The sequence below is a fragment of the Grammomys surdaster genome, unplaced genomic scaffold, assembly GCF_004785775.1.
Source record: "Grammomys surdaster isolate TR1022 unplaced genomic scaffold, NIH_TR_1.0 140, whole genome shotgun sequence".
In the NCBI taxonomy this organism is placed as follows: domain Eukaryota; kingdom Metazoa; phylum Chordata; class Mammalia; order Rodentia; family Muridae; genus Grammomys; species Grammomys surdaster.
In genome coordinates this window covers 1,887,605-1,908,332 of record NW_021604598.1, presented here as the reverse complement: position 1 = coordinate 1,908,332, position 20,728 = coordinate 1,887,605, and the positions used below count along the sequence as shown (strand labels likewise).

At 50.0% G+C, this 20,728-nt stretch overlaps 1 protein-coding gene across 1 annotated transcript in view; it reads left to right on the top strand.

Annotated features, from left to right (window-relative positions):
- Dnmt1 (DNA methyltransferase 1) overlaps positions 1–16,028 on the top strand; it is a 44,858-nt gene extending 28,830 nt beyond the window's left edge. Inside the window, exons 19-39 of the mRNA XM_028763759.1 lie at positions 216–367; positions 667–854; positions 947–1,127; positions 2,788–2,885; positions 3,019–3,166; positions 4,372–4,487; positions 4,602–4,803; positions 4,877–5,013; positions 5,466–5,639; positions 7,278–7,496; positions 8,922–9,114; positions 10,318–10,402; positions 10,651–10,779; positions 10,894–11,176; positions 11,339–11,480; positions 12,822–12,988; positions 13,276–13,453; positions 13,862–14,057; positions 14,418–14,698; positions 15,285–15,375; positions 15,677–16,028. Of these exons, the coding sequence (XP_028619592.1) occupies positions 216–367; positions 667–854; positions 947–1,127; positions 2,788–2,885; positions 3,019–3,166; positions 4,372–4,487; positions 4,602–4,803; positions 4,877–5,013; positions 5,466–5,639; positions 7,278–7,496; positions 8,922–9,114; positions 10,318–10,402; positions 10,651–10,779; positions 10,894–11,176; positions 11,339–11,480; positions 12,822–12,988; positions 13,276–13,453; positions 13,862–14,057; positions 14,418–14,698; positions 15,285–15,375; positions 15,677–15,717 (3,401 nt within the window). The 3' untranslated portion in view covers positions 15,718–16,028. The remainder of the gene's footprint in view (positions 1–215; positions 368–666; positions 855–946; positions 1,128–2,787; positions 2,886–3,018; positions 3,167–4,371; positions 4,488–4,601; positions 4,804–4,876; positions 5,014–5,465; positions 5,640–7,277; positions 7,497–8,921; positions 9,115–10,317; positions 10,403–10,650; positions 10,780–10,893; positions 11,177–11,338; positions 11,481–12,821; positions 12,989–13,275; positions 13,454–13,861; positions 14,058–14,417; positions 14,699–15,284; positions 15,376–15,676) is intronic.
- Positions 16,029–20,728: the final 4,700 nt, after the last annotated feature.

Here is a 20,728-nt window from a genome sequence, read left to right as displayed (position 1 = left end):
TACCTGCCGGGCAAAGGAGATCTTGTAGTCCTAGCTACTCAGGAGGCTGAGGCGTTCAGGGCTAGCCTAGGCAAGGTGACAAGACCCCGTTACTTAAGCCAAGCAGCTGTCTGCATAAGTGACGGGTTGGAGGAGATGGAAATGCTAATCCGCCTAACTGGACTGATCATTCCTTCATAGTCTTTAAAACAGCAAGTCGTATGTTTTCTTCCTAGGATATGCTGAATATGTTCTGATGGATCCCAGTGAGGAGTATGCACCAATCTTTGGGCTGATGCAGGAGAAAATTTACATCAGCAAGATTGTGGTTGAGTTCCTGCAAAGCAACCCTGATGCTGTCTATGAGGACCTGATCAATAGGATCGAGGTGAGACCTGATCAATAGGATCAAGGTGAGAGCTCTGCCTCCCTTTTCTGTGGTGGGTTTGGATCCACATACAAGAATCTGCAGTCCTCTGCCACCACTAGAAGGGCTTTGAGAGATGAAGGAAGCAGGCCTTGGGGTATGCCACAGTTGTAAAGCCCCTGCCTAGACTCCCCCAATGTGGGGCTGAGGTACATTGCAGTGGAACGTTGCCTAGCATGAAGTACTAGGCTCTCCCTCCCCCAGAATTACAAGGAAGTGAAATATTAGAAACATCTGATCTTCTTTTCTTCTCCCTAAAGACCACTGTTCCTCCTTCTACTATTAATGTGAACCGGTTCACAGAGGACTCCCTCCTACGCCACGCCCAGTTTGTGGTGAGCCAGGTAGAAAGTTATGACGAAGCCAAGGATGATGATGAAACCCCCATCTTCTTGTCTCCCTGTATGAGAGCCCTGATCCATCTGGCTGGTGTCTCCCTGGGACAGAGGTAAGGATGTAGCAAGAATCGAATGGGAGGCTTCAGACAGAGGAGGCAATCTCCTGGGTTTGGTTCCCTGAAATGGTGGCCATCTGCCTCAGGCGAGCATCAAGGCGCAACCTCATCAGTTCTCACAAGGAGAAGGACAAAGCTCCTACAAAAGCCACCACCACCAAGCTGGTCTATCAGATCTTCGACACTTTCTTCTCAGAGCAGATTGAGAAGGATGACAAGGAGGACAAGGAGAATGCCTTGAAGCGCCGCCGGTGTGGTGTCTGTGAGGTGAGTGGGCCACCCTTGGCTCTTCTTGTCTGGCTGCAGGCATTAAGGGCCAGCTGGACAGATAGGGGGGGCTGAAGTCAGTGTCCAGGGCCTTTGGTCTGGATGATGCTGTTGGCTACAGAGCCTGGGTTCTCTGAGAGATGATAGCTCTGCCTCTGTTTCCTGTGGGTGTTGAGAGAACAGACAGCAGTCCCCCACATCCCCACCCGGGCGTGTTTCCTGTGGTTCTGTCTAGAGCTGAAAGTGTACATTTCTTTGTTTACATTTTTGGCTGTAGAAGCCTCTCTGGGTTTACAGACCTGTGCCACCATGTCTGGCTCCTGTGAATTGTGAATCCTTTTCATATAGACAGCCTTGGAATCTACCTACATCACATTAAACAGGCAAAACCAGGCTTCAAATAATGTGGTGAAGCTACACATGGAGGCACAGATCTGTGATCCTGGCACTTGAGAAGTGGAGGCAGGAGGATCAGGATTTCAAGGTCATTCTCCGTTTTATAGTGAGTTTGAGGTCAGCCTGGGCTGCCATGTTTGAAACATTAGAGAATGAGTTTATCGTAAACCATAGCCTACACATGTACATGTGTTTTGAGGCACTTATGTGCAGAAGGCTGACCTGAAACTGCTAGTGTTCCTTCACCTGTTTTGTGTGCACTGGCCACCCAGGTATGCCCTGCCATGCCCAGACTATGATGTCAGCATGTCCTGACAACAGCTTACTGGGCTCACCTTGTCTCAGGCTGTAGAGGGACTTGGCTTTCCTGGGGGCTTCCAACGGGTGAGGAGACTCCTACATGTGCTGTTCTTTGCATCTGGCAGCTGGGGTTTTATTATCTTCAGAGAAAATCACCTTTTGCAATTTACTGTTTTGACTTCCCCTGGGTACAGTAGAGTCTGGCTGGTTTTCAAGCCCCACAGTAGCACGTCCTTTCTCTCATGGCAGCCCTCCTCAGGATCCCCTGTCCTCGCCATTCCTTGACTTTTCTCAGTGTCCTGGTATCTGATGTTTATTTGTTTTAAAGATGTCTTTTTGTTGTGGGTGGTGGTGGTATGTGGTTGTGGTGGTGGTTGTTGTTGTCGTTCCTGTCCTTGTGGTTTTTTAAATGGAGTTGGGTACTTGATGACCCTGTTTGGTTTCCTTGTTCTCATGGTCTGTTTTTTGTTAGGGGCTGTTCCCTAATACAGGTTAAAGCCCATGTGTGGCTGCCATGCTGTATTGCTCAGGGGAAGGTTGAGCAAACTGTTCAGCACAAAGCCAGTATGTTTTCACACTTAACATTTTTCATTAGTGAGGTGTCTTCATGGACCACAGTGTGCATATGAAGGTCAGAAGAAACTCTGTAGTTGGTTTTCTACCTTTCTGTGGGTCTTGAATAACTCAAGTTATAAGGCTTGGCACCGTTACCCACTGGCCCTGAACATGCATATTTTTGAAAGTTATTAAAAGTTCCTGGGCCTGGATGTGGAGGCACACACCTTTAATTCCAGCATCCAGCTACAGAGGCAGGAGTATCTGAGTTCGAGGTCAGCCTGGTCTACAGAGTGAATTCCAGAACAGCCTGAGCTTTGTAGTCAGACCTTGTCTCAAAAGCAAACAAAAAAAAGCTAAACAAAAGATGAAAGTTCCTAATTAAGAATTGCTGGTTGATATTTTTCAGGTCTGTCAGCAGCCTGAGTGTGGGAAGTGCAAGGCGTGCAAAGATATGGTTAAGTTTGGTGGCACCGGACGGAGTAAACAGGCTTGCCTCAAGAGGAGGTAGGTTGTGCTGTGTTCTACTCAGATAACCGTGGGACTGGGGGAGCTAAGGCAAGTGTGCCATGTCGTGTCCTGCAGGGATGTGGGGTGGAGCTGACTGCTTTCTGCTGGGCTGACTGTGGGGTGTTTGCAGATGTCCTAACTTGGCCGTGAAGGAGGCAGACGATGACGAAGAAGCTGATGATGATATACCAGAGATGCCATCACCCAAAAAGTTAAATCAAGGGAAGAAGAAGAAGCAGAATAAGGATCGCATCTCCTGGCTTGGGAAGCCTGTGAAGGTGAGCCCCCTTCCTCTTGCATGCTGGCTGGCCTGTGGGAGGAGGGCCACTGCCCAGCTGCTGTCCCCTTTCCCTCCCCTGTTCCTGATTCTGGGAGTAGAATGCAAGGCCCCAGGCATGCTGGGCTAGAGCTCTCTGTACCTCAGCTGTGTCTGTAGCACAGTAGCTCATATGCTGGTACCCTTTGTGATGTTCCGTTTCCTCCTCCCAAGTGGTAAGCCTTGTGCTGCTCTGTCAGGTTGTTTCGTTGTTGTTTTTATAAAAATTAAGCGTGGTGGTGTTGGCACACACCTTTAATCTCAGCACTCAGGAGGCAGAGGCAGGCATATCTTGAGTGTAGGCTAGCCTTATCTATACAGCATATTCCAGGACAGCCAAGAACAGGGAAAGGTCAGAAGCCTTGAGGTTTTTGTTTTGGTTTGGAGATAGGATCTTACTGTATAGCCCTGGGTGAGTTAGAACTTTTATTTTCATGAGTTTTAGATTTATCATATGTAGATGACTGGGGTTAGAAGAAGGTATGGAATTATCTAGAACTGAAGTTAAGGTTGGTTGTGAGCCGCTGTGGGTGCTGGGAACAGAATCTAGGCTCTCTGTAAGAGCAATGAGCGCTCTTCTCCATGGAATGATTTCTTTTTCTTTTTTAGCCTTTCCAGTGTTAGGATTACAGGCATGTGGTACCAGTCCCAGCAGCTTGTGCCTTTGTTTTGAGTCAACATTTTTTTACTGTGTAGCTCTGACTGGCCTGGAACTCCGTGCAGACTAGGCAGGCCTGCCTCTGCCTCCAAAGTGCTGGGATTAAAAGGCTGTGCCAGAACACCTGGCTTTTTTTTTTTTATTCCATTTACTCATGTTTGCTGCAGCACAGGTAAGTCAGGACAGATTGCATAAGTCACCAATCTCCGTCTTCCATGTTGGTCCTAGAGATCACCGTTGGAGGCAGGCTTCTTTCTTTATCCACTGAGCCATCCCATCCTTCTTGACTTAATCGAACGTCGTCTTTTCTTGTCTTGTTTTGGGGGGGGGGGGGGGCGGTGCTAGGAATGGAGCCCAGAGTCTGCTGTCTGTTAGGTTTGCTTTGCACTGCTGACATCCTTAGTCCCAAGTAATTTTCATAGAAAGTCAGGGAGAGCTCTGTCACCCAGGTTAAATCTAGTGAGAGCCTTGGATGTGACTGTCGCTTGAGCTCTGTCACTTGCTTTCAGATTGAAGAGAACAGAACTTACTATCAGAAGGTGACCATCGACGAGGAGACGTTGGAGGTGGGCGACTGTGTCTCCGTCATCCCAGACGATTCTTCCAAACCACTGTATCTAGCCAGGTGTGTGTGCCTGCCTTTTTCTCTTAAACACCTCAAGTCTAATTGTGTCAGAATAAACCCCAAGTTCTGCTGTTACATGAGATATCTGCTCCCCGTCCTGTCTTATGGTTACAGGGTCACAGCACTGTGGGAAGACAAGAATGGCCAGATGTTCCACGCACACTGGTTCTGTGCTGGGACAGACACGGTCCTTGGAGCCACCTCCGACCCCCTGGAGCTGTTCCTGGTGGGCGAGTGTGAGAACATGCAGCTTTCCTACATCCACAGCAAGGTCAAAGTCATCTACAAAGCGCCTTCGGAGAACTGGGCCATGGAGGTGAGAGCCTCCTCTTGTCCTCATACCCTGCCCCACTGTTAGAGCCGAGGCTGACACGAGTCTGTTTCCATAGGGAGGCATGGACCCTGAGACCACGCTGCCAGGGGCTGAGGATGGGAAGACCTATTTCTACCAGCTCTGGTACACCCAGGAATATGCAAGGTTTGAATCCCCACCCAAGACCCAGCCGACAGAGGACAACAAGCACAAGTAAGTGTGGGAGCCAATCATAGGCCCTCCCCATGCCTGGCCCTGCTCTGTGGTGTCAGGAAAGGTTTACTTCCCAGTTGTATTCTTTGCTGACCAAAGAGACCTAACTAACATCATGGAAATGTTTAAAATGTATGGACCACTTGGAGGTTACCTTGAGCAAGATGTGGCCTTCTGTTTAAAAATACTCATTTATGGTGCTGGGTTGTAGCCCTGGGCCTTGGGCATACTGCCTGAGCACACTGCTGTTGGTGTTCAGTCTCTGGCTTGTGTCTAGTGTTAATTTCTGTCTTTGAGCCGTGGTCCCCAAGAACTGTCTTTAAAATGTAGACAGATAAGGGGGACAGCTCTCCAGACACTTGCTGATATATTCTTGGATTTCAGTGGCTGCTACTGTCACCATTCTGCCACTTGAGAGCCTTGAGTTTCTGCTCTTGCTTTGGCTTCTGCAGGTTCTGCCTATCTTGTATCCGGCTGGCTGAGCTGAGGCAAAAAGAAATGCCCAAGGTCCTGGAGCAACTTGAGGAGGTGGACGGCCGGGTCTACTGCAGTTCTATCACCAAGAACGGTGTTGTCTACCGACTGGGTGACAGTGTGTACCTGCTTCCTGAGGCCTTCACTTTCAAGTGAGTGCCCCATGTTCCACACCAGTCATCAGCTGGCTTTGTGATATTTCCAGCTGATCCCCTAAAACCAGTGTTAGACCATTACTCTGGTTTCCAGTGAGAAGCCGATAACCCAATGACTGCATTTCAGTTTCAGAGCTGTTAGCTTTATTACTATAACACAATCCCTGGTGGGGCTAAGTTGTAACAATGGAAGCCATATTCTGGCTCATTTTGGAAGTTCCAGTACAAGGTTGGGCAGATATCACTCTAAGCCTGAGGGTGACAGAGCTCATGTCATCTGGCTAGGAAGCAAAGGAGAGAAGAGGTTCTGTTGCCACTGTCCCCTTGAGGACACACCTCCAGGGACATTCCTCACTTTGTAACTGCTCTATCTTGCTGATAGTTCAGCCCTGGGGACCTGGCCGTCTGTACACTGCCTTGGGAGTCTCTCAGCATCTGAGTTGTGAGGACACAATGCTGAGTTGTGAGGACAGTCTGTTCCTACCTTAAATCTGCCTCTCAGCATCCGTGAGGCCTCAGGCTGTTCTCCTCCCTGCAGTCTTTTTCCTGAAGCTGATGGGGTCTTGCCTGCCAGAACTCAAAGGTCTGAGCCTGTTGAAAATGCAGTGTTCTACCCATGGTCTGGCCAGTGAGATCTTCCGCTGTGAGCAGGGTATCTCAGACTCCGCACGTCAGATGTCGGATCATCACCTTCACCCTTCATCTACTCTGTGTCCTTAGCACTAAGAAAAGTTAGAATTGCAACTTGGGTTTACCGAACCATACCTCAGCATCTAGACTTGAGGACCCATTTCCCTAGTGCCCAGTGGGACCTTAATCCCCAAATTCAGCTCGGTTATTTTGACCCATGGAACTGAGGAATTGGGTGAGTGCCTCTGTGCTACTGGTGCTTGAGTGTTTTACCAGTCTAGTACTGCTTGTCTTTGGCGCCCTCTGCAGGGCGCTCCCTGTGGTGTCGTGTACCAGGTAGAGGCACAGCATGTAGGCCGGTTCTCAGAGGGGCCTCTGGGACTAGAGCAGACTGTAGAAGCCAGATAGGAAAGTCAAGGCAACTGCTAGCCTGAGTGGGCAGCCAGCTTTGTCATGAGTTAGACCAAATTCGGACTTTGTTAGGCTCCATCCTTCACTATCACATTACAGCCGTTTCCCATAGTCAAAGTGAAAGTCGTGTCACCGCGGGAGCCCTCAGGTCACAACAGGCTTCTCAGAATGCAGTGGTTATTTTCTTGGCTGACACCTGGGGAGATGGTATGGCATCCTCTCAGAAGCTGCTGTTCTTAGTCAAGTGTCCCATCCTGTGACATCTCAGTTTGTTTGCTGACAGGATCTTGTCACATACCAGAAATGCCACATGGCTGGGAGGCAGGTCCAGGCAGGCCTAAAACTCGAGTATCCCAAGCTAGCCTGGGACTCGTGGCCCTCCTCCATCAGTCCCAAATCCTGGTATTCCAGGTGCAAGCATCCACACCCCCTGAGCGCTGGAGATTGGGTGGTGTTTTAAACTTTTCGTGAGATTTTACTTGTGTAATCTTTTCTTAGTGGTACTTGGATGTGAGGAGGAGTTGGCTCACTCCAGCCAATCACCTAGACTGTAGCCCCGAGCTCAGTTGTACCCTCCACTATTCCTCTCTGCAGCATCAGAGTGGCTAGCCCCGTGAAGCGCGTAAAGAGGGATCCTGTGAATGAGAACCTGTACCCTGAGCATTACCGCAAGTATTCCGACTACATCAAAGGGAGCAACCTGGATGCTCCAGAGCCCTACCGCATCGGTAGGATAAAAGAGATCCATTGTGGCAAGAAGAAAGGCAAGGTCAACGAGGCGGACATCAAGATCCGGCTGTACAAGTTCTACAGGTGGGCGTGGGCTCTGCCTGCCCAAGGCCTTTCCAGAAGGCTCTGCTGGTGGCAGCAGCTTCTGGCTCTCCTGAGGGCACAGGTGTATTTGCAGAGTTGTAGCTTCCAGGCTTTCATAGTTGTAGACCAGTAGGGAACCTGTGTCTGACAAGGACCAAATGCTGCTGGGACCAGTCCCTTTGTCTACTCGCCCATCACCCTCCCCAGGCCTGCTCAGCACTGCCCCCCCCCCACACACACCATTGTGAATGTGGGCAAGCTTTCGGCTTCTTTGACTGTGAATGGGTTTTAGCTGGTTGACAAAGGCAGATCGAACTCTAGGGTTCGAGGCTAGCCTGGCCTACATAGTGAGTTCAAGGATAGCCAAAGCTACACAGAGAAACCCTGTCTTTGAAACAAAACTGGGTTTCATTCTGGAGTTCAGGCTCTCATGAAACTGTGTGGTCCACTCCTGCCTTGATCCCATATTGATCCTCCTGCCTCAGGCCTCAGTCTTTCCCTTATAAAAATCCTGTAACTGGACATGATGAGGGGCTTCTGTGAAAGAAAACTGTTTAAGATGGACCAGTATGTGCTTCACAGCTAGAACTGGAGATCTATCTCAGCTATGCAAGTGATAGGACAGCAGGTACCTGCTACTACACCGGATTCTCCTGGAGTCTTTGTAATAATCTGCATAGTTACAGAAGAGCAGGGCACCCAGCTTTCATGGGTGGGATGAAGGCAGAGAGCAATCTAGTCCCTGATGGTGCCCAGGAATCCCATTCCTGTTGTGATATTGGGGGCAGGTAAGGGTGGTAGCCACCCAGCTGACTGGACTGGGATGTGGTCTTTTTTATGGGGCCGTTTATAGGTTGAGCATTCTTAAAGCAAAATACTGGAATTCTGCAGCTAACCTCATCTTACAGGCTGCCACAGATAGAATGAGTGCTACGTAGGGGCCAGAGAGCTGGCTCAGTACTTAAGATTTGATGCTTGTTTCTCAGCACCAGATGGTGGCTACAGTCATCTGGAACTCTAATTCCACAGGACCTGATGCTATCTTCTGGCTTCCATGGGCACTGTACATGCCTGTACCCAGACATACACGGAGACAAATTAATCCATACACATTAAATAATAAAAATGAATACATCTTTTTTAAATGTTGCCTAAAGTGACTTGGGCTACTGGGATGGTAGCTGATGTTTGTGATCCTAGCAGTTGAGGTGTTGCGGCAGGAGGATCACTGAGTTGGCAGAGCAAGAGACTGTCTCAACAAATAAAAGGCCTTGAAGCTGTGGTGTGGGGTGTACAAGACTAATAAGATTCCTGTTCTCGGACTCGACACTCAAATGCTGGTTCCAGGCGTGTCAAATGAGGGTGCTCTGACCTGTAAGTATAAATCTGTGGTAAAGTAGTGTCCACCTGGTGTCATCCTCACAGGCCTGAGAACACCCACAAGTCCATCCAGGCCAGCTACCATGCCGACATCAACCTGCTCTACTGGAGTGACGAGGAGGCTGTGGTGAACTTCAGCGATGTGCAGGGCCGCTGCACTGTGGAGTACGGGGAGGACCTGCTCGAGAGCATCCAGGATTATTCCCAGGGGGGGCCCGACCGCTTCTACTTCCTCGAGGTGTGGAGCCAGGCTTCAGGGCCGATGTACAAGAGCAGTGTGTACAAGACAGTGGCTCGGGCTGGGCAGGGCTTGGCAGGAGACGGGCCCTTTGTTCAGTGGACACTAGGCTAGGTCCTGGGGATGTCATGACAGGAGATGAAAATAGACTAAGGAAGCAGCTAATACATGTGTAGGTTTTATTAATTTTTTTTAAAAGTTGTTTATTTTCATGAGAATTGGTATTTTGTCTGCATGTATGTCTGTGTGATATCAGATCCCTGCAGCTGGAGCTATAGACATTTGTGAGCTACCATGTGAGTGCTGGGAGTTGAACCTGGGTCCTCAGAAAGAGCAGCCGAGACTCTATCTCCCCAGACCTGTTTTTGTTGTTTTCTTTGAGATAGGATCTTGCAGTATAGCTGTAGAACTCTGTATGCGGATTAGGCTGATCTTGAACTGATAGATATCCTCCTGCCTCTTCCAAGTGCTGGAATTAAAAGTAGTGTGCTCTCCCTCCTCCCTCCCCCCATTGAGTCTTCAGTGTGGGACTTTGGCTTTCAAAGAAAACAGTGCAGCTTGGGGATATGGCTTGATTTGTATAGTTCTTGCCTGGCACACATGAATCTTTGGGTTGGGCCCGATGCTGTGTAGGCTGGCCGTGATGCCCAGCCCTCGGGCCATCGGCCGTAGAGGGGAGGATTGGGCATTGACAAGGGGCGAGGTGATGGCTAGCAGACCGTTGACCCAGTAAGGTGTTAGGGCAGAGCTGCACATGCACGCCCACAGGTCTGACAGCAGGTTGTTCTGGACAGTCAACACTCAGCTCACTCAGCTCTTTAAGAATAGTAATGGAGAATGCAACATCTCATTGTCTTAGCACCATTAAAATTTATGTCAAACTTTCTGTGGCTTCTAACAGCCATGCCTAGGGTTTTGATATATATGTGCTGAGAGTGTTCCCCTTCTTGGAGGAGTACACTTTAGTCCCACGTGGGTTGTAGACAGCTTCTCTGTAGTGTGGGTTGGCCTCAGATCCATACCCGTGCCTCAGCACCTCCACCAGCTGGCTGGAGGTTTTGTCTGTTTTCAGTGCTGAGACCAAATTCCACTGGTGGCTAGTTGGCTGTGGTCCTACTCAGAATAAGAGACTGTCAGCCAGTTCTTAAACAGTGTGAGGGGATCCATGCATTTCTTCTGTATTAATGTGGCTTCTCTCTGCAGGCCTACAATTCAAAGACCAAAAGCTTTGAAGACCCACCAAACCATGCCCGCAGCCCTGGGAACAAAGGGAAAGGGAAGGGGAAAGGTGTGTCCTTGTCCTGTCTGTCAGTCCTCCTGAGTGTGGGTCTGTGAGATAAGGCGCATGCTGTTTAGGCAGCACTGAGGCCCAGAGTTTTCTGCCTCCACCTCCCACATTCTGGGATCATAGATTGCCAGTGCTTGGGAGGCTGGATCAGGAAGGTCTCCCAGGAGGCTACTCTAGGTCACACACTGAGTAAGGCCTGAGGAGAGTAGGCTGCTGGCCCTTCTGATGGCTGATAACTGTTCCTCCAGGGAAAGGGAAGGGAAAGCATCCGGTACCAGAGCCTAAAGAGCCTGAGGCAGCCATCCAACTGCCCAAGCTTCGGACCCTGGATGTGTTTTCTGGCTGTGGAGGGTTATCGGAAGGATTCCACCAAGCAGGTAAGCACGGGCTGGTTTTAAAGCATGTCCGGCTGTCAAGTGGGATGATGTATGTTTGAGCAAATAAAATTAAACAGATTTTAAGAACCAGACCTCTGGCTTTGTGTCTTCCAGGCGTCTCAGAGACACTGTGGGCCATCGAGATGTGGGAACCGGCAGCCCAGGCATTTCGGCTGAACAACCCTGGCACCACGGTGTTCACAGAGGACTGCAACGTGCTTCTTAAGCTGGTCATGGCTGGTGAGGTGACCAACTCTCTGCGCCAAAGACTGCCACAGAAGGGCGATGTGGAGATGCTGTGTGGTGGGCCACCCTGCCAGGGCTTCAGTGGCATGAACCGCTTCAACTCCCGAACTTACTCCAAGTTCAAAAACTGCCTTGTGGTCTCCTTCCTAAGGTAAGCATGGACCGCTGCCCTCTGTCAGTTTGCTGTCGGGGGTGACTCTCAGTCTAGATGCAGATTTGTGGGAGCATCTCCCAGTGGGAGCTGCTGATGCCCTGTCGCCTGTTCCCTGGGCATGTGGGGGTTTGAATAACTGTGTCCCTCCTGCCTCTACAGCTACTGTGACTACTACCGGCCTCGATTCTTCCTTCTGGAGAATGTCAGGAACTTCGTGTCCTTTAGGCGCTCCATGGTGCTGAAGCTGACACTGCGCTGCCTGGTCCGCATGGGCTACCAGTGCACCTTTGGTGTGCTCCAGGTGAGCACCACACAGCAGGCAGAGGGACAGAAATGGCCTCTCGGAGGATAGGCCCAGGCCTGCTGTGGACAACAGGTCTGAGTGACCGGCAGTGTGACTGTAAAGACAGAGTGACTCAGCTCAGATAGAAAAAGCACAGGGTTAGTCAGGTATGATAGCACACACCTTTAATCCCAGCTCTAGTAAGGCAAGTAGGTAAATCTGAGTTTGAGGCCATCTGGTCCTCAGAGAGTTCCAGGACAGCCAGAACTACATGCAGAAAGCCTGTCTCAAAAAAGACAGTAAAAGCATGGGGTGGTGAGGCGCAGTGGCACAGGCCTGTCTTATCCAGTCCTGCAAGGCTGGAGGAGGATCCATGGATTGAAGGCCAGCGTCTCGGGATTCGGAGCTAGGCTGTAGCTCAGTGTGGTACGTTCACTTAGCACCCAAAGTAATCGGGGTGGCTGGGACCCAGTTGGTAGAGCGCTTGTCTAACCTTCAGGAAGCCTGGCCTCCATTCTTACCACACAGACGTGGCTGCACACGCTAGTCATCCCAACAAGTGAAAGGGGGTTGTAGGTAGGATCGGGACTTGATTTCATCTTTGTCTACATAGCAAGTTTGTGGCCAGCCTGGGCTACATGAGACCTTGATTCCATAATCAGACAACAAAATTAGCTGTTCAAATGGGTGCTGAAGTAACTTGAAAGTCGTAGGATCCCACACAGGACAAGTGCTGTGCTCCCACCCCTCGCCTTAGCCTTGTGCTTGTGGCCAATCCTGGTCAGCAGCCGTGGTCTTCTGTGACTGCCTCCCCAGTGCTTTTGTGGTCTCTGCAGTGTTCTGGGAGGGTTGGACTGGACAGCGGCCACGGAAATGTAAGGTCAATAAATCACAAGGAGAGAAGTGGCCCAGCACAACAGGGGTCATCCAGAGCAAACTCAGGATGCAAGCTCTCTCCTGTCGGTCACCCAGAGGTCTGTCATCCACTTACAGATGCAGGAGTTACTGTGAGGGAGAGACAGGGCAAGGGTCGAAAGACACGGTAATGAGTTAGCATTCCTGGGGGTGGGCCTTAACTGACCTTGACAGAATTTGGGTGGCAGGAGCCTATGTAGACAAGTGATTTTAGTTCTGGAAATTCAAGTTACTGTAGTCTTGAGGATTGTCTCCATTTAACCCAAATGGGAGTTTTGCAAATGGCATGGCCCTGGCTAACTGGGGCACACTGTTACTGCTGGCCAGCTGCCGTGTCATTTGGGGAGCTGCAGATACATGTAGCCACTTTCCAGTTCTGTTTTCTGAGAAGAGACCAACTGGGCAAACACTCGGCCTAATGTTCTCTCTCTTCCTCTGTTGCAGGCTGGACAGTATGGTGTGGCCCAGACACGAAGGAGGGCCATCATTTTGGCTGCAGCCCCAGGAGAGAAGCTGCCCCTGTTCCCAGAACCCCTGCATGTGTTTGCACCCCGTGCCTGCCAACTGAGCGTTGTAGTGGATGACAAGAAGTTTGTTAGCAACGTCACAAGGTAGGAGCTATGCTCACTCTGCCCCCATGTGCGGGACAGTGGTCGGGATGCTGCCAAGCCCTCCGTGTTCTGGACAGTGGCACTGTTGTGTTGCTGCTCACTGAGGAGCTCTGCGCCAACTCTGGCTGGAAGCTCAAGCCTGGTGCAGGTTTGCACCATTCCACCTTAGGCTCTGCCTCGTGTGCAGGCAGCAGGCAACCAGTTGCCCATCCTACAGTTGCCCCTCACACCCCAAGTTCCAGCAGAGGCCGCCTGCTTGAGATCTCATAGAACATCTTCTGTTGCAGGCTGAGCTCCTGTCCCTTCCGAACCATCACGGTGCGAGATACCATGTCTGACCTCCCTGAGATCCAGAACGGAGCCTCGGCGCCCGAGATCTCCTACAATGGAGAGCCACAGTCCTGGTTCCAGAGGCAGCTGCGAGGATCACACTACCAGCCCATCCTCAGGGACCATATCTGCAAGGTAGCTTCCCTGCGGTCTTGCCGGTGCCTGGCCCAGCTCCTTTCCTGGGCTTGCTTCCACCTCCACAGGCCTCTAGGACCAACATCTCTGATCTACCCACATAGTGTCATCTTCAGATGGCCCTGGTTGATATCCAAATGTCCCCATTACACACCTTCTCTTAATAGTGTTTCTGTATGGGCTTCTCATACATCAGACCTCGTGTGTGCTTCCCCAGCTGACTTCACACTGAACCTCCTTGTCCTGTATATTCGTCTCAGATGTCCCTCCAGGTGTCCTCAGCTCCGTTCTTACACGCCATCTCTCAGCTAGGGTTGGGTGGTTGTCTCCTCCTGATAGGATCTGAGCCTCTGGGTACCCTTCTGTGCTCTCTGAACTGGGCTTCAGCTGGGATTCCCTGTGTTCTAGGACATGAACCCACTGGTGGCCGCCCGCATGCGGCATATCCCGCTGTTTCCAGGATCGGATTGGCGTGACCTGCCCAACATCCAAGTGCGGCTGAGAGATGGCCACATAGCTTATAAGCTGCAGTACACCGCCCATGATATTAAGAACGGCTACAGCAGCACCGGGGCTCTGCGTGGAGTCTGTTCCTGCGCAGAAGGTGGGACCCCAGGCTTTACTCAGCCCTTCCCCTTGATCTCCCCCAAGAGCATGGGTCTCCTTTACAACAGCCCTGTGTGGGGGGGGGGGCTGGCTGTTCAGTGAGATGGCTTCCTGGGGTTTCGTAGCAGTCCCCATTCAACACAGCTACTTGTTAAGCCAGAGAGGCCTGGCCACGCCTGGGTGCCACTAATCAAATGGCTGCCGTGGTGCGAGGTTACAGCAGCATAGGGGCCAGATCAAGCAGCCGTGTGAGCTCCCCTCCGGAAACCCCTCTGCAGAGATGAGAGATGAGATGCCTCCGGATCTCCCTGGTGCCTGGCACCAGGCTTGACCATAGCTCAGTGTTCTATTGCAACAGGCAAACCCTGCGAACCTGAATACAGACAATTCACCACCCTCATCCCCTGGTGCCTGCCACACACTGGGAACCGGCACAACCACTGGGCAGGCCTCTATGGACGTCTGGAGTGGGATGGCTTCTTCAGCACCACTGTCACCAACCCTGAGCCCATGGGCAAGCAGGGTCGGGTGCTCCACCCAGAGCAGCACCGGGTTGTGAGCGTGCGGGAGTGTGCCCGCTCCCAGGGCTTTCCAGATACCTACCGGTTGTTTGGCAACATTCTGGACAGACACCGACAGGTCAGTTCATCACCAGAGCTTGTCACCAAGTGGCCTCAGTGCTCACATTGGGAGTGGGGGTCCACAGCTTGTGAGTCAGGTGTGTACCAGAGTGTGGGTCAGCAGCAGCAACACAATGGCACAAATGCCCTTCCTAGGCTGGCTGTTCTAGTTGGGTTTCCTATTGAGAAAAAGGTCTGTGCCAGAAACATCAACCTGACCTGGCCTCCGTGCAGACCACACCCATGCCCCAGACCCTTGGCTCATAATGGGAATCACATTGGGTCTGGGCATGTCCAGATTTTGCTTCCAGATTCTCCTAAAGCTTTTAAAAAGTTCACTGTTAGCCAGTTGTGGTGATGCATGCCTGTAATCCTAGCACTGGGGAGGCAAGCAGGTGGAGCTCTGGATCCCAGCCTAGAGAGCGCCATAGAGACCCTGTCTCAAAGACTGAGCAAGCAAAAAGAACTCCCTGTTAGCACCCTGTGGGTGTGTGGACATCACAACAGAAGGGTTGTACCACTTGTGTAGACAGTCCACAAAGCCCAGCTCATGGTCAGGCCACTGGTGAGCCTGCTGTCAACCTGGTGTTACATCCTTCCCGCAGGTGGGTAATGCTGTGCCGCCACCACTGGCCAAAGCCATCGGCCTGGAGATTAAGCTCTGTTTGCTGGCCAGCGCTCAGGAGAGAGCCTCGGGTATGTATGTGCCACCATCCTCATGGGCAGCTCTAGCCCCTGGAGCCTGTGTGTCCCACGTTCACACACAAGGTCAGAGTATTAGAGGAGGGCAGATCCACAGGGGCTTTTGAGGCAGTGTGAGCATTTTGCTGACAAAGTCTGCAGTCACCGGTCTCAGGGGCTGCCCCCAGCACCTAGGTGCAGAAACATCAGGAGCTGTGTCTCAGTCCTGAGCGTTTCCAACCACGTACAGCTTCTCAGTGCCAGCCGTGAGCGTCCATGCTGCCATGTTCTCAAGTGACTTTTCCTTTCTCCCCAGCGGCAGTTAAAGTGAAGGAGGAAGCTGCTACCAAGGACTAGTGCTCTCACCCAGAGCCCCACACGCACTGACATTTTTAACCCTTTTAGCCCCATCATTTGAAGTCTTGTGCTCAGTGTCTGTGGCCATGGCTGACACTAAGCTGTTTGTATGAGGTTTGTTTTGTGACCAAGCCGTGTAGTACTTTGTGCATTCTGAATTTTAAGGTATTTTTGTTGTTGTTGTTGTTGTTATTGTTTTTGTTTTTTATTCTGTATCCTATCAGATCTGCCACTGTACAGGTGGCAAGTGAGACTTGATGTAGTTTTATATGTTGTAATATTTCTTCAAAATAAAGCGCATCTATAAAGCACCCAGCTAGTGTTTGATATCTCTGGCAGCGTTTCCATCAATGGAGGGAGGGGGGAGGGGCTCATGCTTCAAGGTGTCCATGGACCAGCCACTGCATCTACTTTGGTGGGATACATTTCTGTCACTCAGTTCTGCCCAGTGAAAGGCAAATGGAACTTTCTAGTAAGTCTTTCCAGAAAGCCTCTTAAGATGGTCTTGGCTAATCTCCGTGGGCACTTTGCCCTTTTTGTTTTGGAGTTGACCTTTTATTGTGGTGTTTGGCAATAAAGCAGCTCAGCTATCCTGGGACCATGATGACATAAAGACCTGGATCATGGAGCAAGAACAAGAGACCATGGTTAAGCCACCCTCAAAACTCCTGTCTACCCTGTCTGCAGAACTCCAGATGGCTTAAGACCTAGAAGAGACTCCTGGGTCGTTGAGTATGGCTCAACTCATACCTTTTTGATATATTTTGTGACTGTGTCTGACCATTATTATGTTCACTGCATAGCTCAGGCTGGACTACTAGTTGTTGTGGCAATCCTGACTTCCAAGTGCTCCTGTACTGTACTAAATATAACTAATTTTTTTAAGGCCTCTCTGTTACCCAGGCTAGCTTGGAACTCGGTTCTCTTGCCTATACTTATTGCTGTACCACCACACAGATCATTTGGAAGATGTACTTCTGTGTAAGTGGAAGCCTCTTTGCCTCTGTGGAACAGCTACTGTCTTTTAACAGGGCTGCAGGCAGTCCTAAGTGAGGTTGCAGGGATGGCCTCCATGCTGGCATCTTGTAACAGATGGGTGCCCAACTCCACACATACTGGCCCAGGCATGTTTCTGTGTTGAGGCAATGGCCGTTCTTCAGAGCTCAAGTTCAGGTCTTATTTTCAGGGAACAGAAACTTGAAGGTTAGACCCTGATCAAAACCATGTGCTAGATGGTTTGAGTTTGCTTTGAGGCAAGATATCACATAGCCCTGGCTGGCTTTGATCTACCTGCCTGCACTAACGCATCTACCTTCTGGAATGCTGGGGATGGAACCAATGCCAGACAAGCACACTACCAGCTGTTCCAAATCCCCAGCTCTGTAAAGTTTGTGAGGATGTTAAAGTGTGATGATGGGGGGTGGGTGTATGCCACAACTCACATGTGGAAGTCAAAACAAGTTTGAGGTATGTACTCTTCCACCTGTGTGTGGGTTCTGGGTACTCATTTGCCTGACTTTCACATCAACACTCAACCACTGAGCCATCCTATTGCTCCAGAATTAGGGGTTTGTTTGTATTGAGTTAATCTCACTGTGTTGCCTGGCATCGTTCCTATTACTGTGAAGATACCATGACCAAGGCAACTTTAAAACAATTTTGGGGGCTTTCTTACAGTTTCAGAGAATGAATCTGTGACATTCGTGACAAGGAACATGGCAGGGCGGCAGACAGACAGGGAGCATGGTGCTGGATCAGTAGCTGAGATCTCTGCAACCAGGAGGGACTCCCCCCCCCCCCCAATGATATCTCCAATAAGGCCACTCCTTCTAATCCTTTCCAAACAGTTCCACCAGCTAGGGACCACACATTCAGATACATGAGACCATTCTCATTCAAATCACTACCCTGGCTGGCCTGAAACTATAGGACAGGTTGGCCACAAAAGATCTGCCTGTCCCTGCCTTCCAAGTACAAGGTTAATGCTATCCTTTGTTACACCTCACATTTTTTTTAACTCATTTGAGGGTAATTGGGTGTAAGAGGTTGAGGCAGCGTCTCAACCATGTAGCCTGGAACTCACTATGTAGATCAGGCTGCTCTCAAACTCAACGATGTGCGCCACCAGAGTCTGGCTGTGTCATTTATTTATTGAAGAGACTTGTATTTCTACTAAATCAAGTTGACTGAGCATAGAAGTGGAGGCTGGAGAGACAGCTCAGCAGTTAAGAGTAATAGCTGCTCTCATAAAGAACCTGGGTTTAGTTCCCAGCACCCCACATAATGGTTTACAACTACCTGTAACTCTAGTCCCCAGGGTCTGGCACCCTCTTCTGGCCTCTGAAAGTACTGCAGTCATACACACTGATGTAAAACACATTTTAATTTTTTTTTTTTTTTTTTTTTTGAGCAGGTAGATCTCTAAGTTTGAGGTCAGTTTTGCCTAAAGACTGAGTTCCAGGACAGCCAGGGCTACTCAGAGGCCCTATCTCTCTATCTCTAAAAACAAACAACTTTGAGATAGTCTCATATAGCCTAGGCTGGCCTTGAACTTCTACTCCTGCTCTGGCCATCTCTGTGGCCACAGATTAGGAACTAGCCATTGCAACCTGGTGGGCTCACTGTGGGGCATACAACTCAAGGCTACGATTGTCCCTTTCTTGAATCTGTATCTGCCAGTAGTTTAGCAGGGAGGGCAGAGATTTGTGAACCCCTGTTCATCCACACCTGGCTGGCCGGTCCTGTGCAGGTTTGCTGCTGATGCTGCTAAGGGCTTGTCTGCAACGGCCATCTTCTGAAGGTGCAGTACAGCTGTCCTGCTTCTTACATCCTCCTGCCTTCGTCTCGAGGGTTTGGGGATGTGCTGTAGAGTCTTGCTTAGGACTGAGCACTCAACCATTACTTAGTCTAAGTATCCTGAGCAACCTTGAGTCTGTGCCTACCTCCATTCACTGTCCAGGCCAGGCATTCTCTGGATCTCACTGTCAAACAGGCTGGCCTTGAACGTGCTGTCATCTGGCTGCCTTGGCTTCCTGATTGTTGGGGTTATTGGTGTGAGATTGGCCTGAGACAGTTTATGCTAGTTGTTTTGAGATAAGGCTCACTCCCTTTGTAGCTCAGCCTAGCCTGGAGCTCTTTAGTATATCCTAGGTTGATCTCAAACTGGCAATGATCCTCCTGTCTCAGACTTTCTTCCAGTGCTGAGGTTGTAGGTATGAGTCAGTATTCCAGCCGCATGTATCTGTCTGTTTCAAGGGATTCATCTAGTATATGTCAAAGGGCTGGGCAAAACAGTATAGGCAGCAGCTGGTGTTTCTTTTTAAAGTAGTATACCTAGAAGTGGGTGGAATGCCACAGGTTCTGAGAGATCCACCAAATCCCTTCTACGTGCTGCAGAATTATATTCTGTTTTTGAGATAGAGTCCTCTATAGCCCGGGCTGTTCTCAGACTCATTATGTAGCCGAGGCTAGCCTTGACTTCCTGCCTCCACTTCTCAAGTACCAGGATAATAACTGTGCCTCTCCACCCCCATCATGCATATACACCCAACCTCTAGAGGAGTTTGAAAGGCAGCCAGGCATCGAGGGAAAACACTCAAGCCTCAAATCTGCCTCTCAAGGGTAAAGCATGGAGCCAAGATGAAGGTGAGTTTAAGTCACGCTGGCGGGAAAGGCTGTTGGCAGTGGCGTGATGCTCAAATATGGAACAGGAGCCATGAAGATGGCTTCGTGGATAAACACATTTGCAGCCAGGCCCAATGACATGAGTTAGATCCCTTGACCCCAAAGGACGGGAGATGAGAACCAATACCTGCAAGTTATTCTCTGATCCCCACATAACCACACAAAATAAATTTTAAAAAATGTTTTTGAAAATTGTTTTAAGGGTCAGGCATGGAAGATGCCCTTGATTCCTACACTCTGGAGGCAGGGGGGTGTGAATCATTGCTATGAGTTCAAGGCCAGCCTGGTCTACACAGTGCTACCTTGCTTTGTTTTGTTTTTTAAAAGCCTTCTGAAGGACTGAGCATGGTGGCTCTGCCTTTATTCCCAAAACTCAAGAAGCAGTTGGAGCTCTGAGAGTTAGAGGCCACCCTGGTCTAAACAGCCAGTCCCTGGACAGGCAGGAGATAGACTCTGTCTCCAAAACAAAACAATCAAGAGCCAGCTGTGCAAGCCAGGGGTTATAAGCCAGTGGACAGCACTCCTCCATGGCCTCTGCTTCAGGCTTTAAGTTCCTACCCTGACTTCATTCAGTATAGGACCACAAACAGTAAGATAAAATGAACACTTTGACCCCTAAGTTGCTTTTGGTCATGGTGTTTATCACAGCAATAGAAACCTTACAAAGACAGCTTTCCCAGCATGCACTGGGCTTCACTTCTAGCACTAAATAAACCAGCTGTGACAGTGTTTGCCTGTCATCCTAGCACTGGGGAGATGGAGTTGGGAGGCTCTGTAGCTTGAAGTCATCCTCGGCTCCCTAGCAAGTTTGAGGCCAGCCAGAGCTACTAGACTCTGCTTCCCAGAAAAAGAGCAACACTGTTTATTTACCTAATAGGTTTCCACCGTGCAGTGCAAGCGGCCTTTGGAAACTCACTGCTCCTACCTAAGTTGATGACAAATACATGCAGCCCCTCTCCTCCACTACACAGCCTTCTAACCGGCACATCTCTGCACACAACTTGCCACAAGTTAGACTACTAGGCTCCAAGGAGAAATCCTATCAGTGTTTTATATTTGTACCTTTAAAAACCTCCAGGCAGTTTTTCTTTTTATTTCATTACAAACAGGGTGTTGCTCTGTAACTCAGGCTGGCCTCGATCTTGAGAAGGCACTCTTGCCTCAGCCAGGTGTGTGCTGCTGCCTAAGGGTAGGATTGTTTTTTTGCAGCTGGAATTCTTTCCTTGGTTTCCCAACCTCCTTCCTTCTCTGACTGCTCTACTCTGCCCTCTAGCGGCTACTGCAAGAAGTTTTCTCACAAGAAAACACATTAAGGTACCACAGAAAA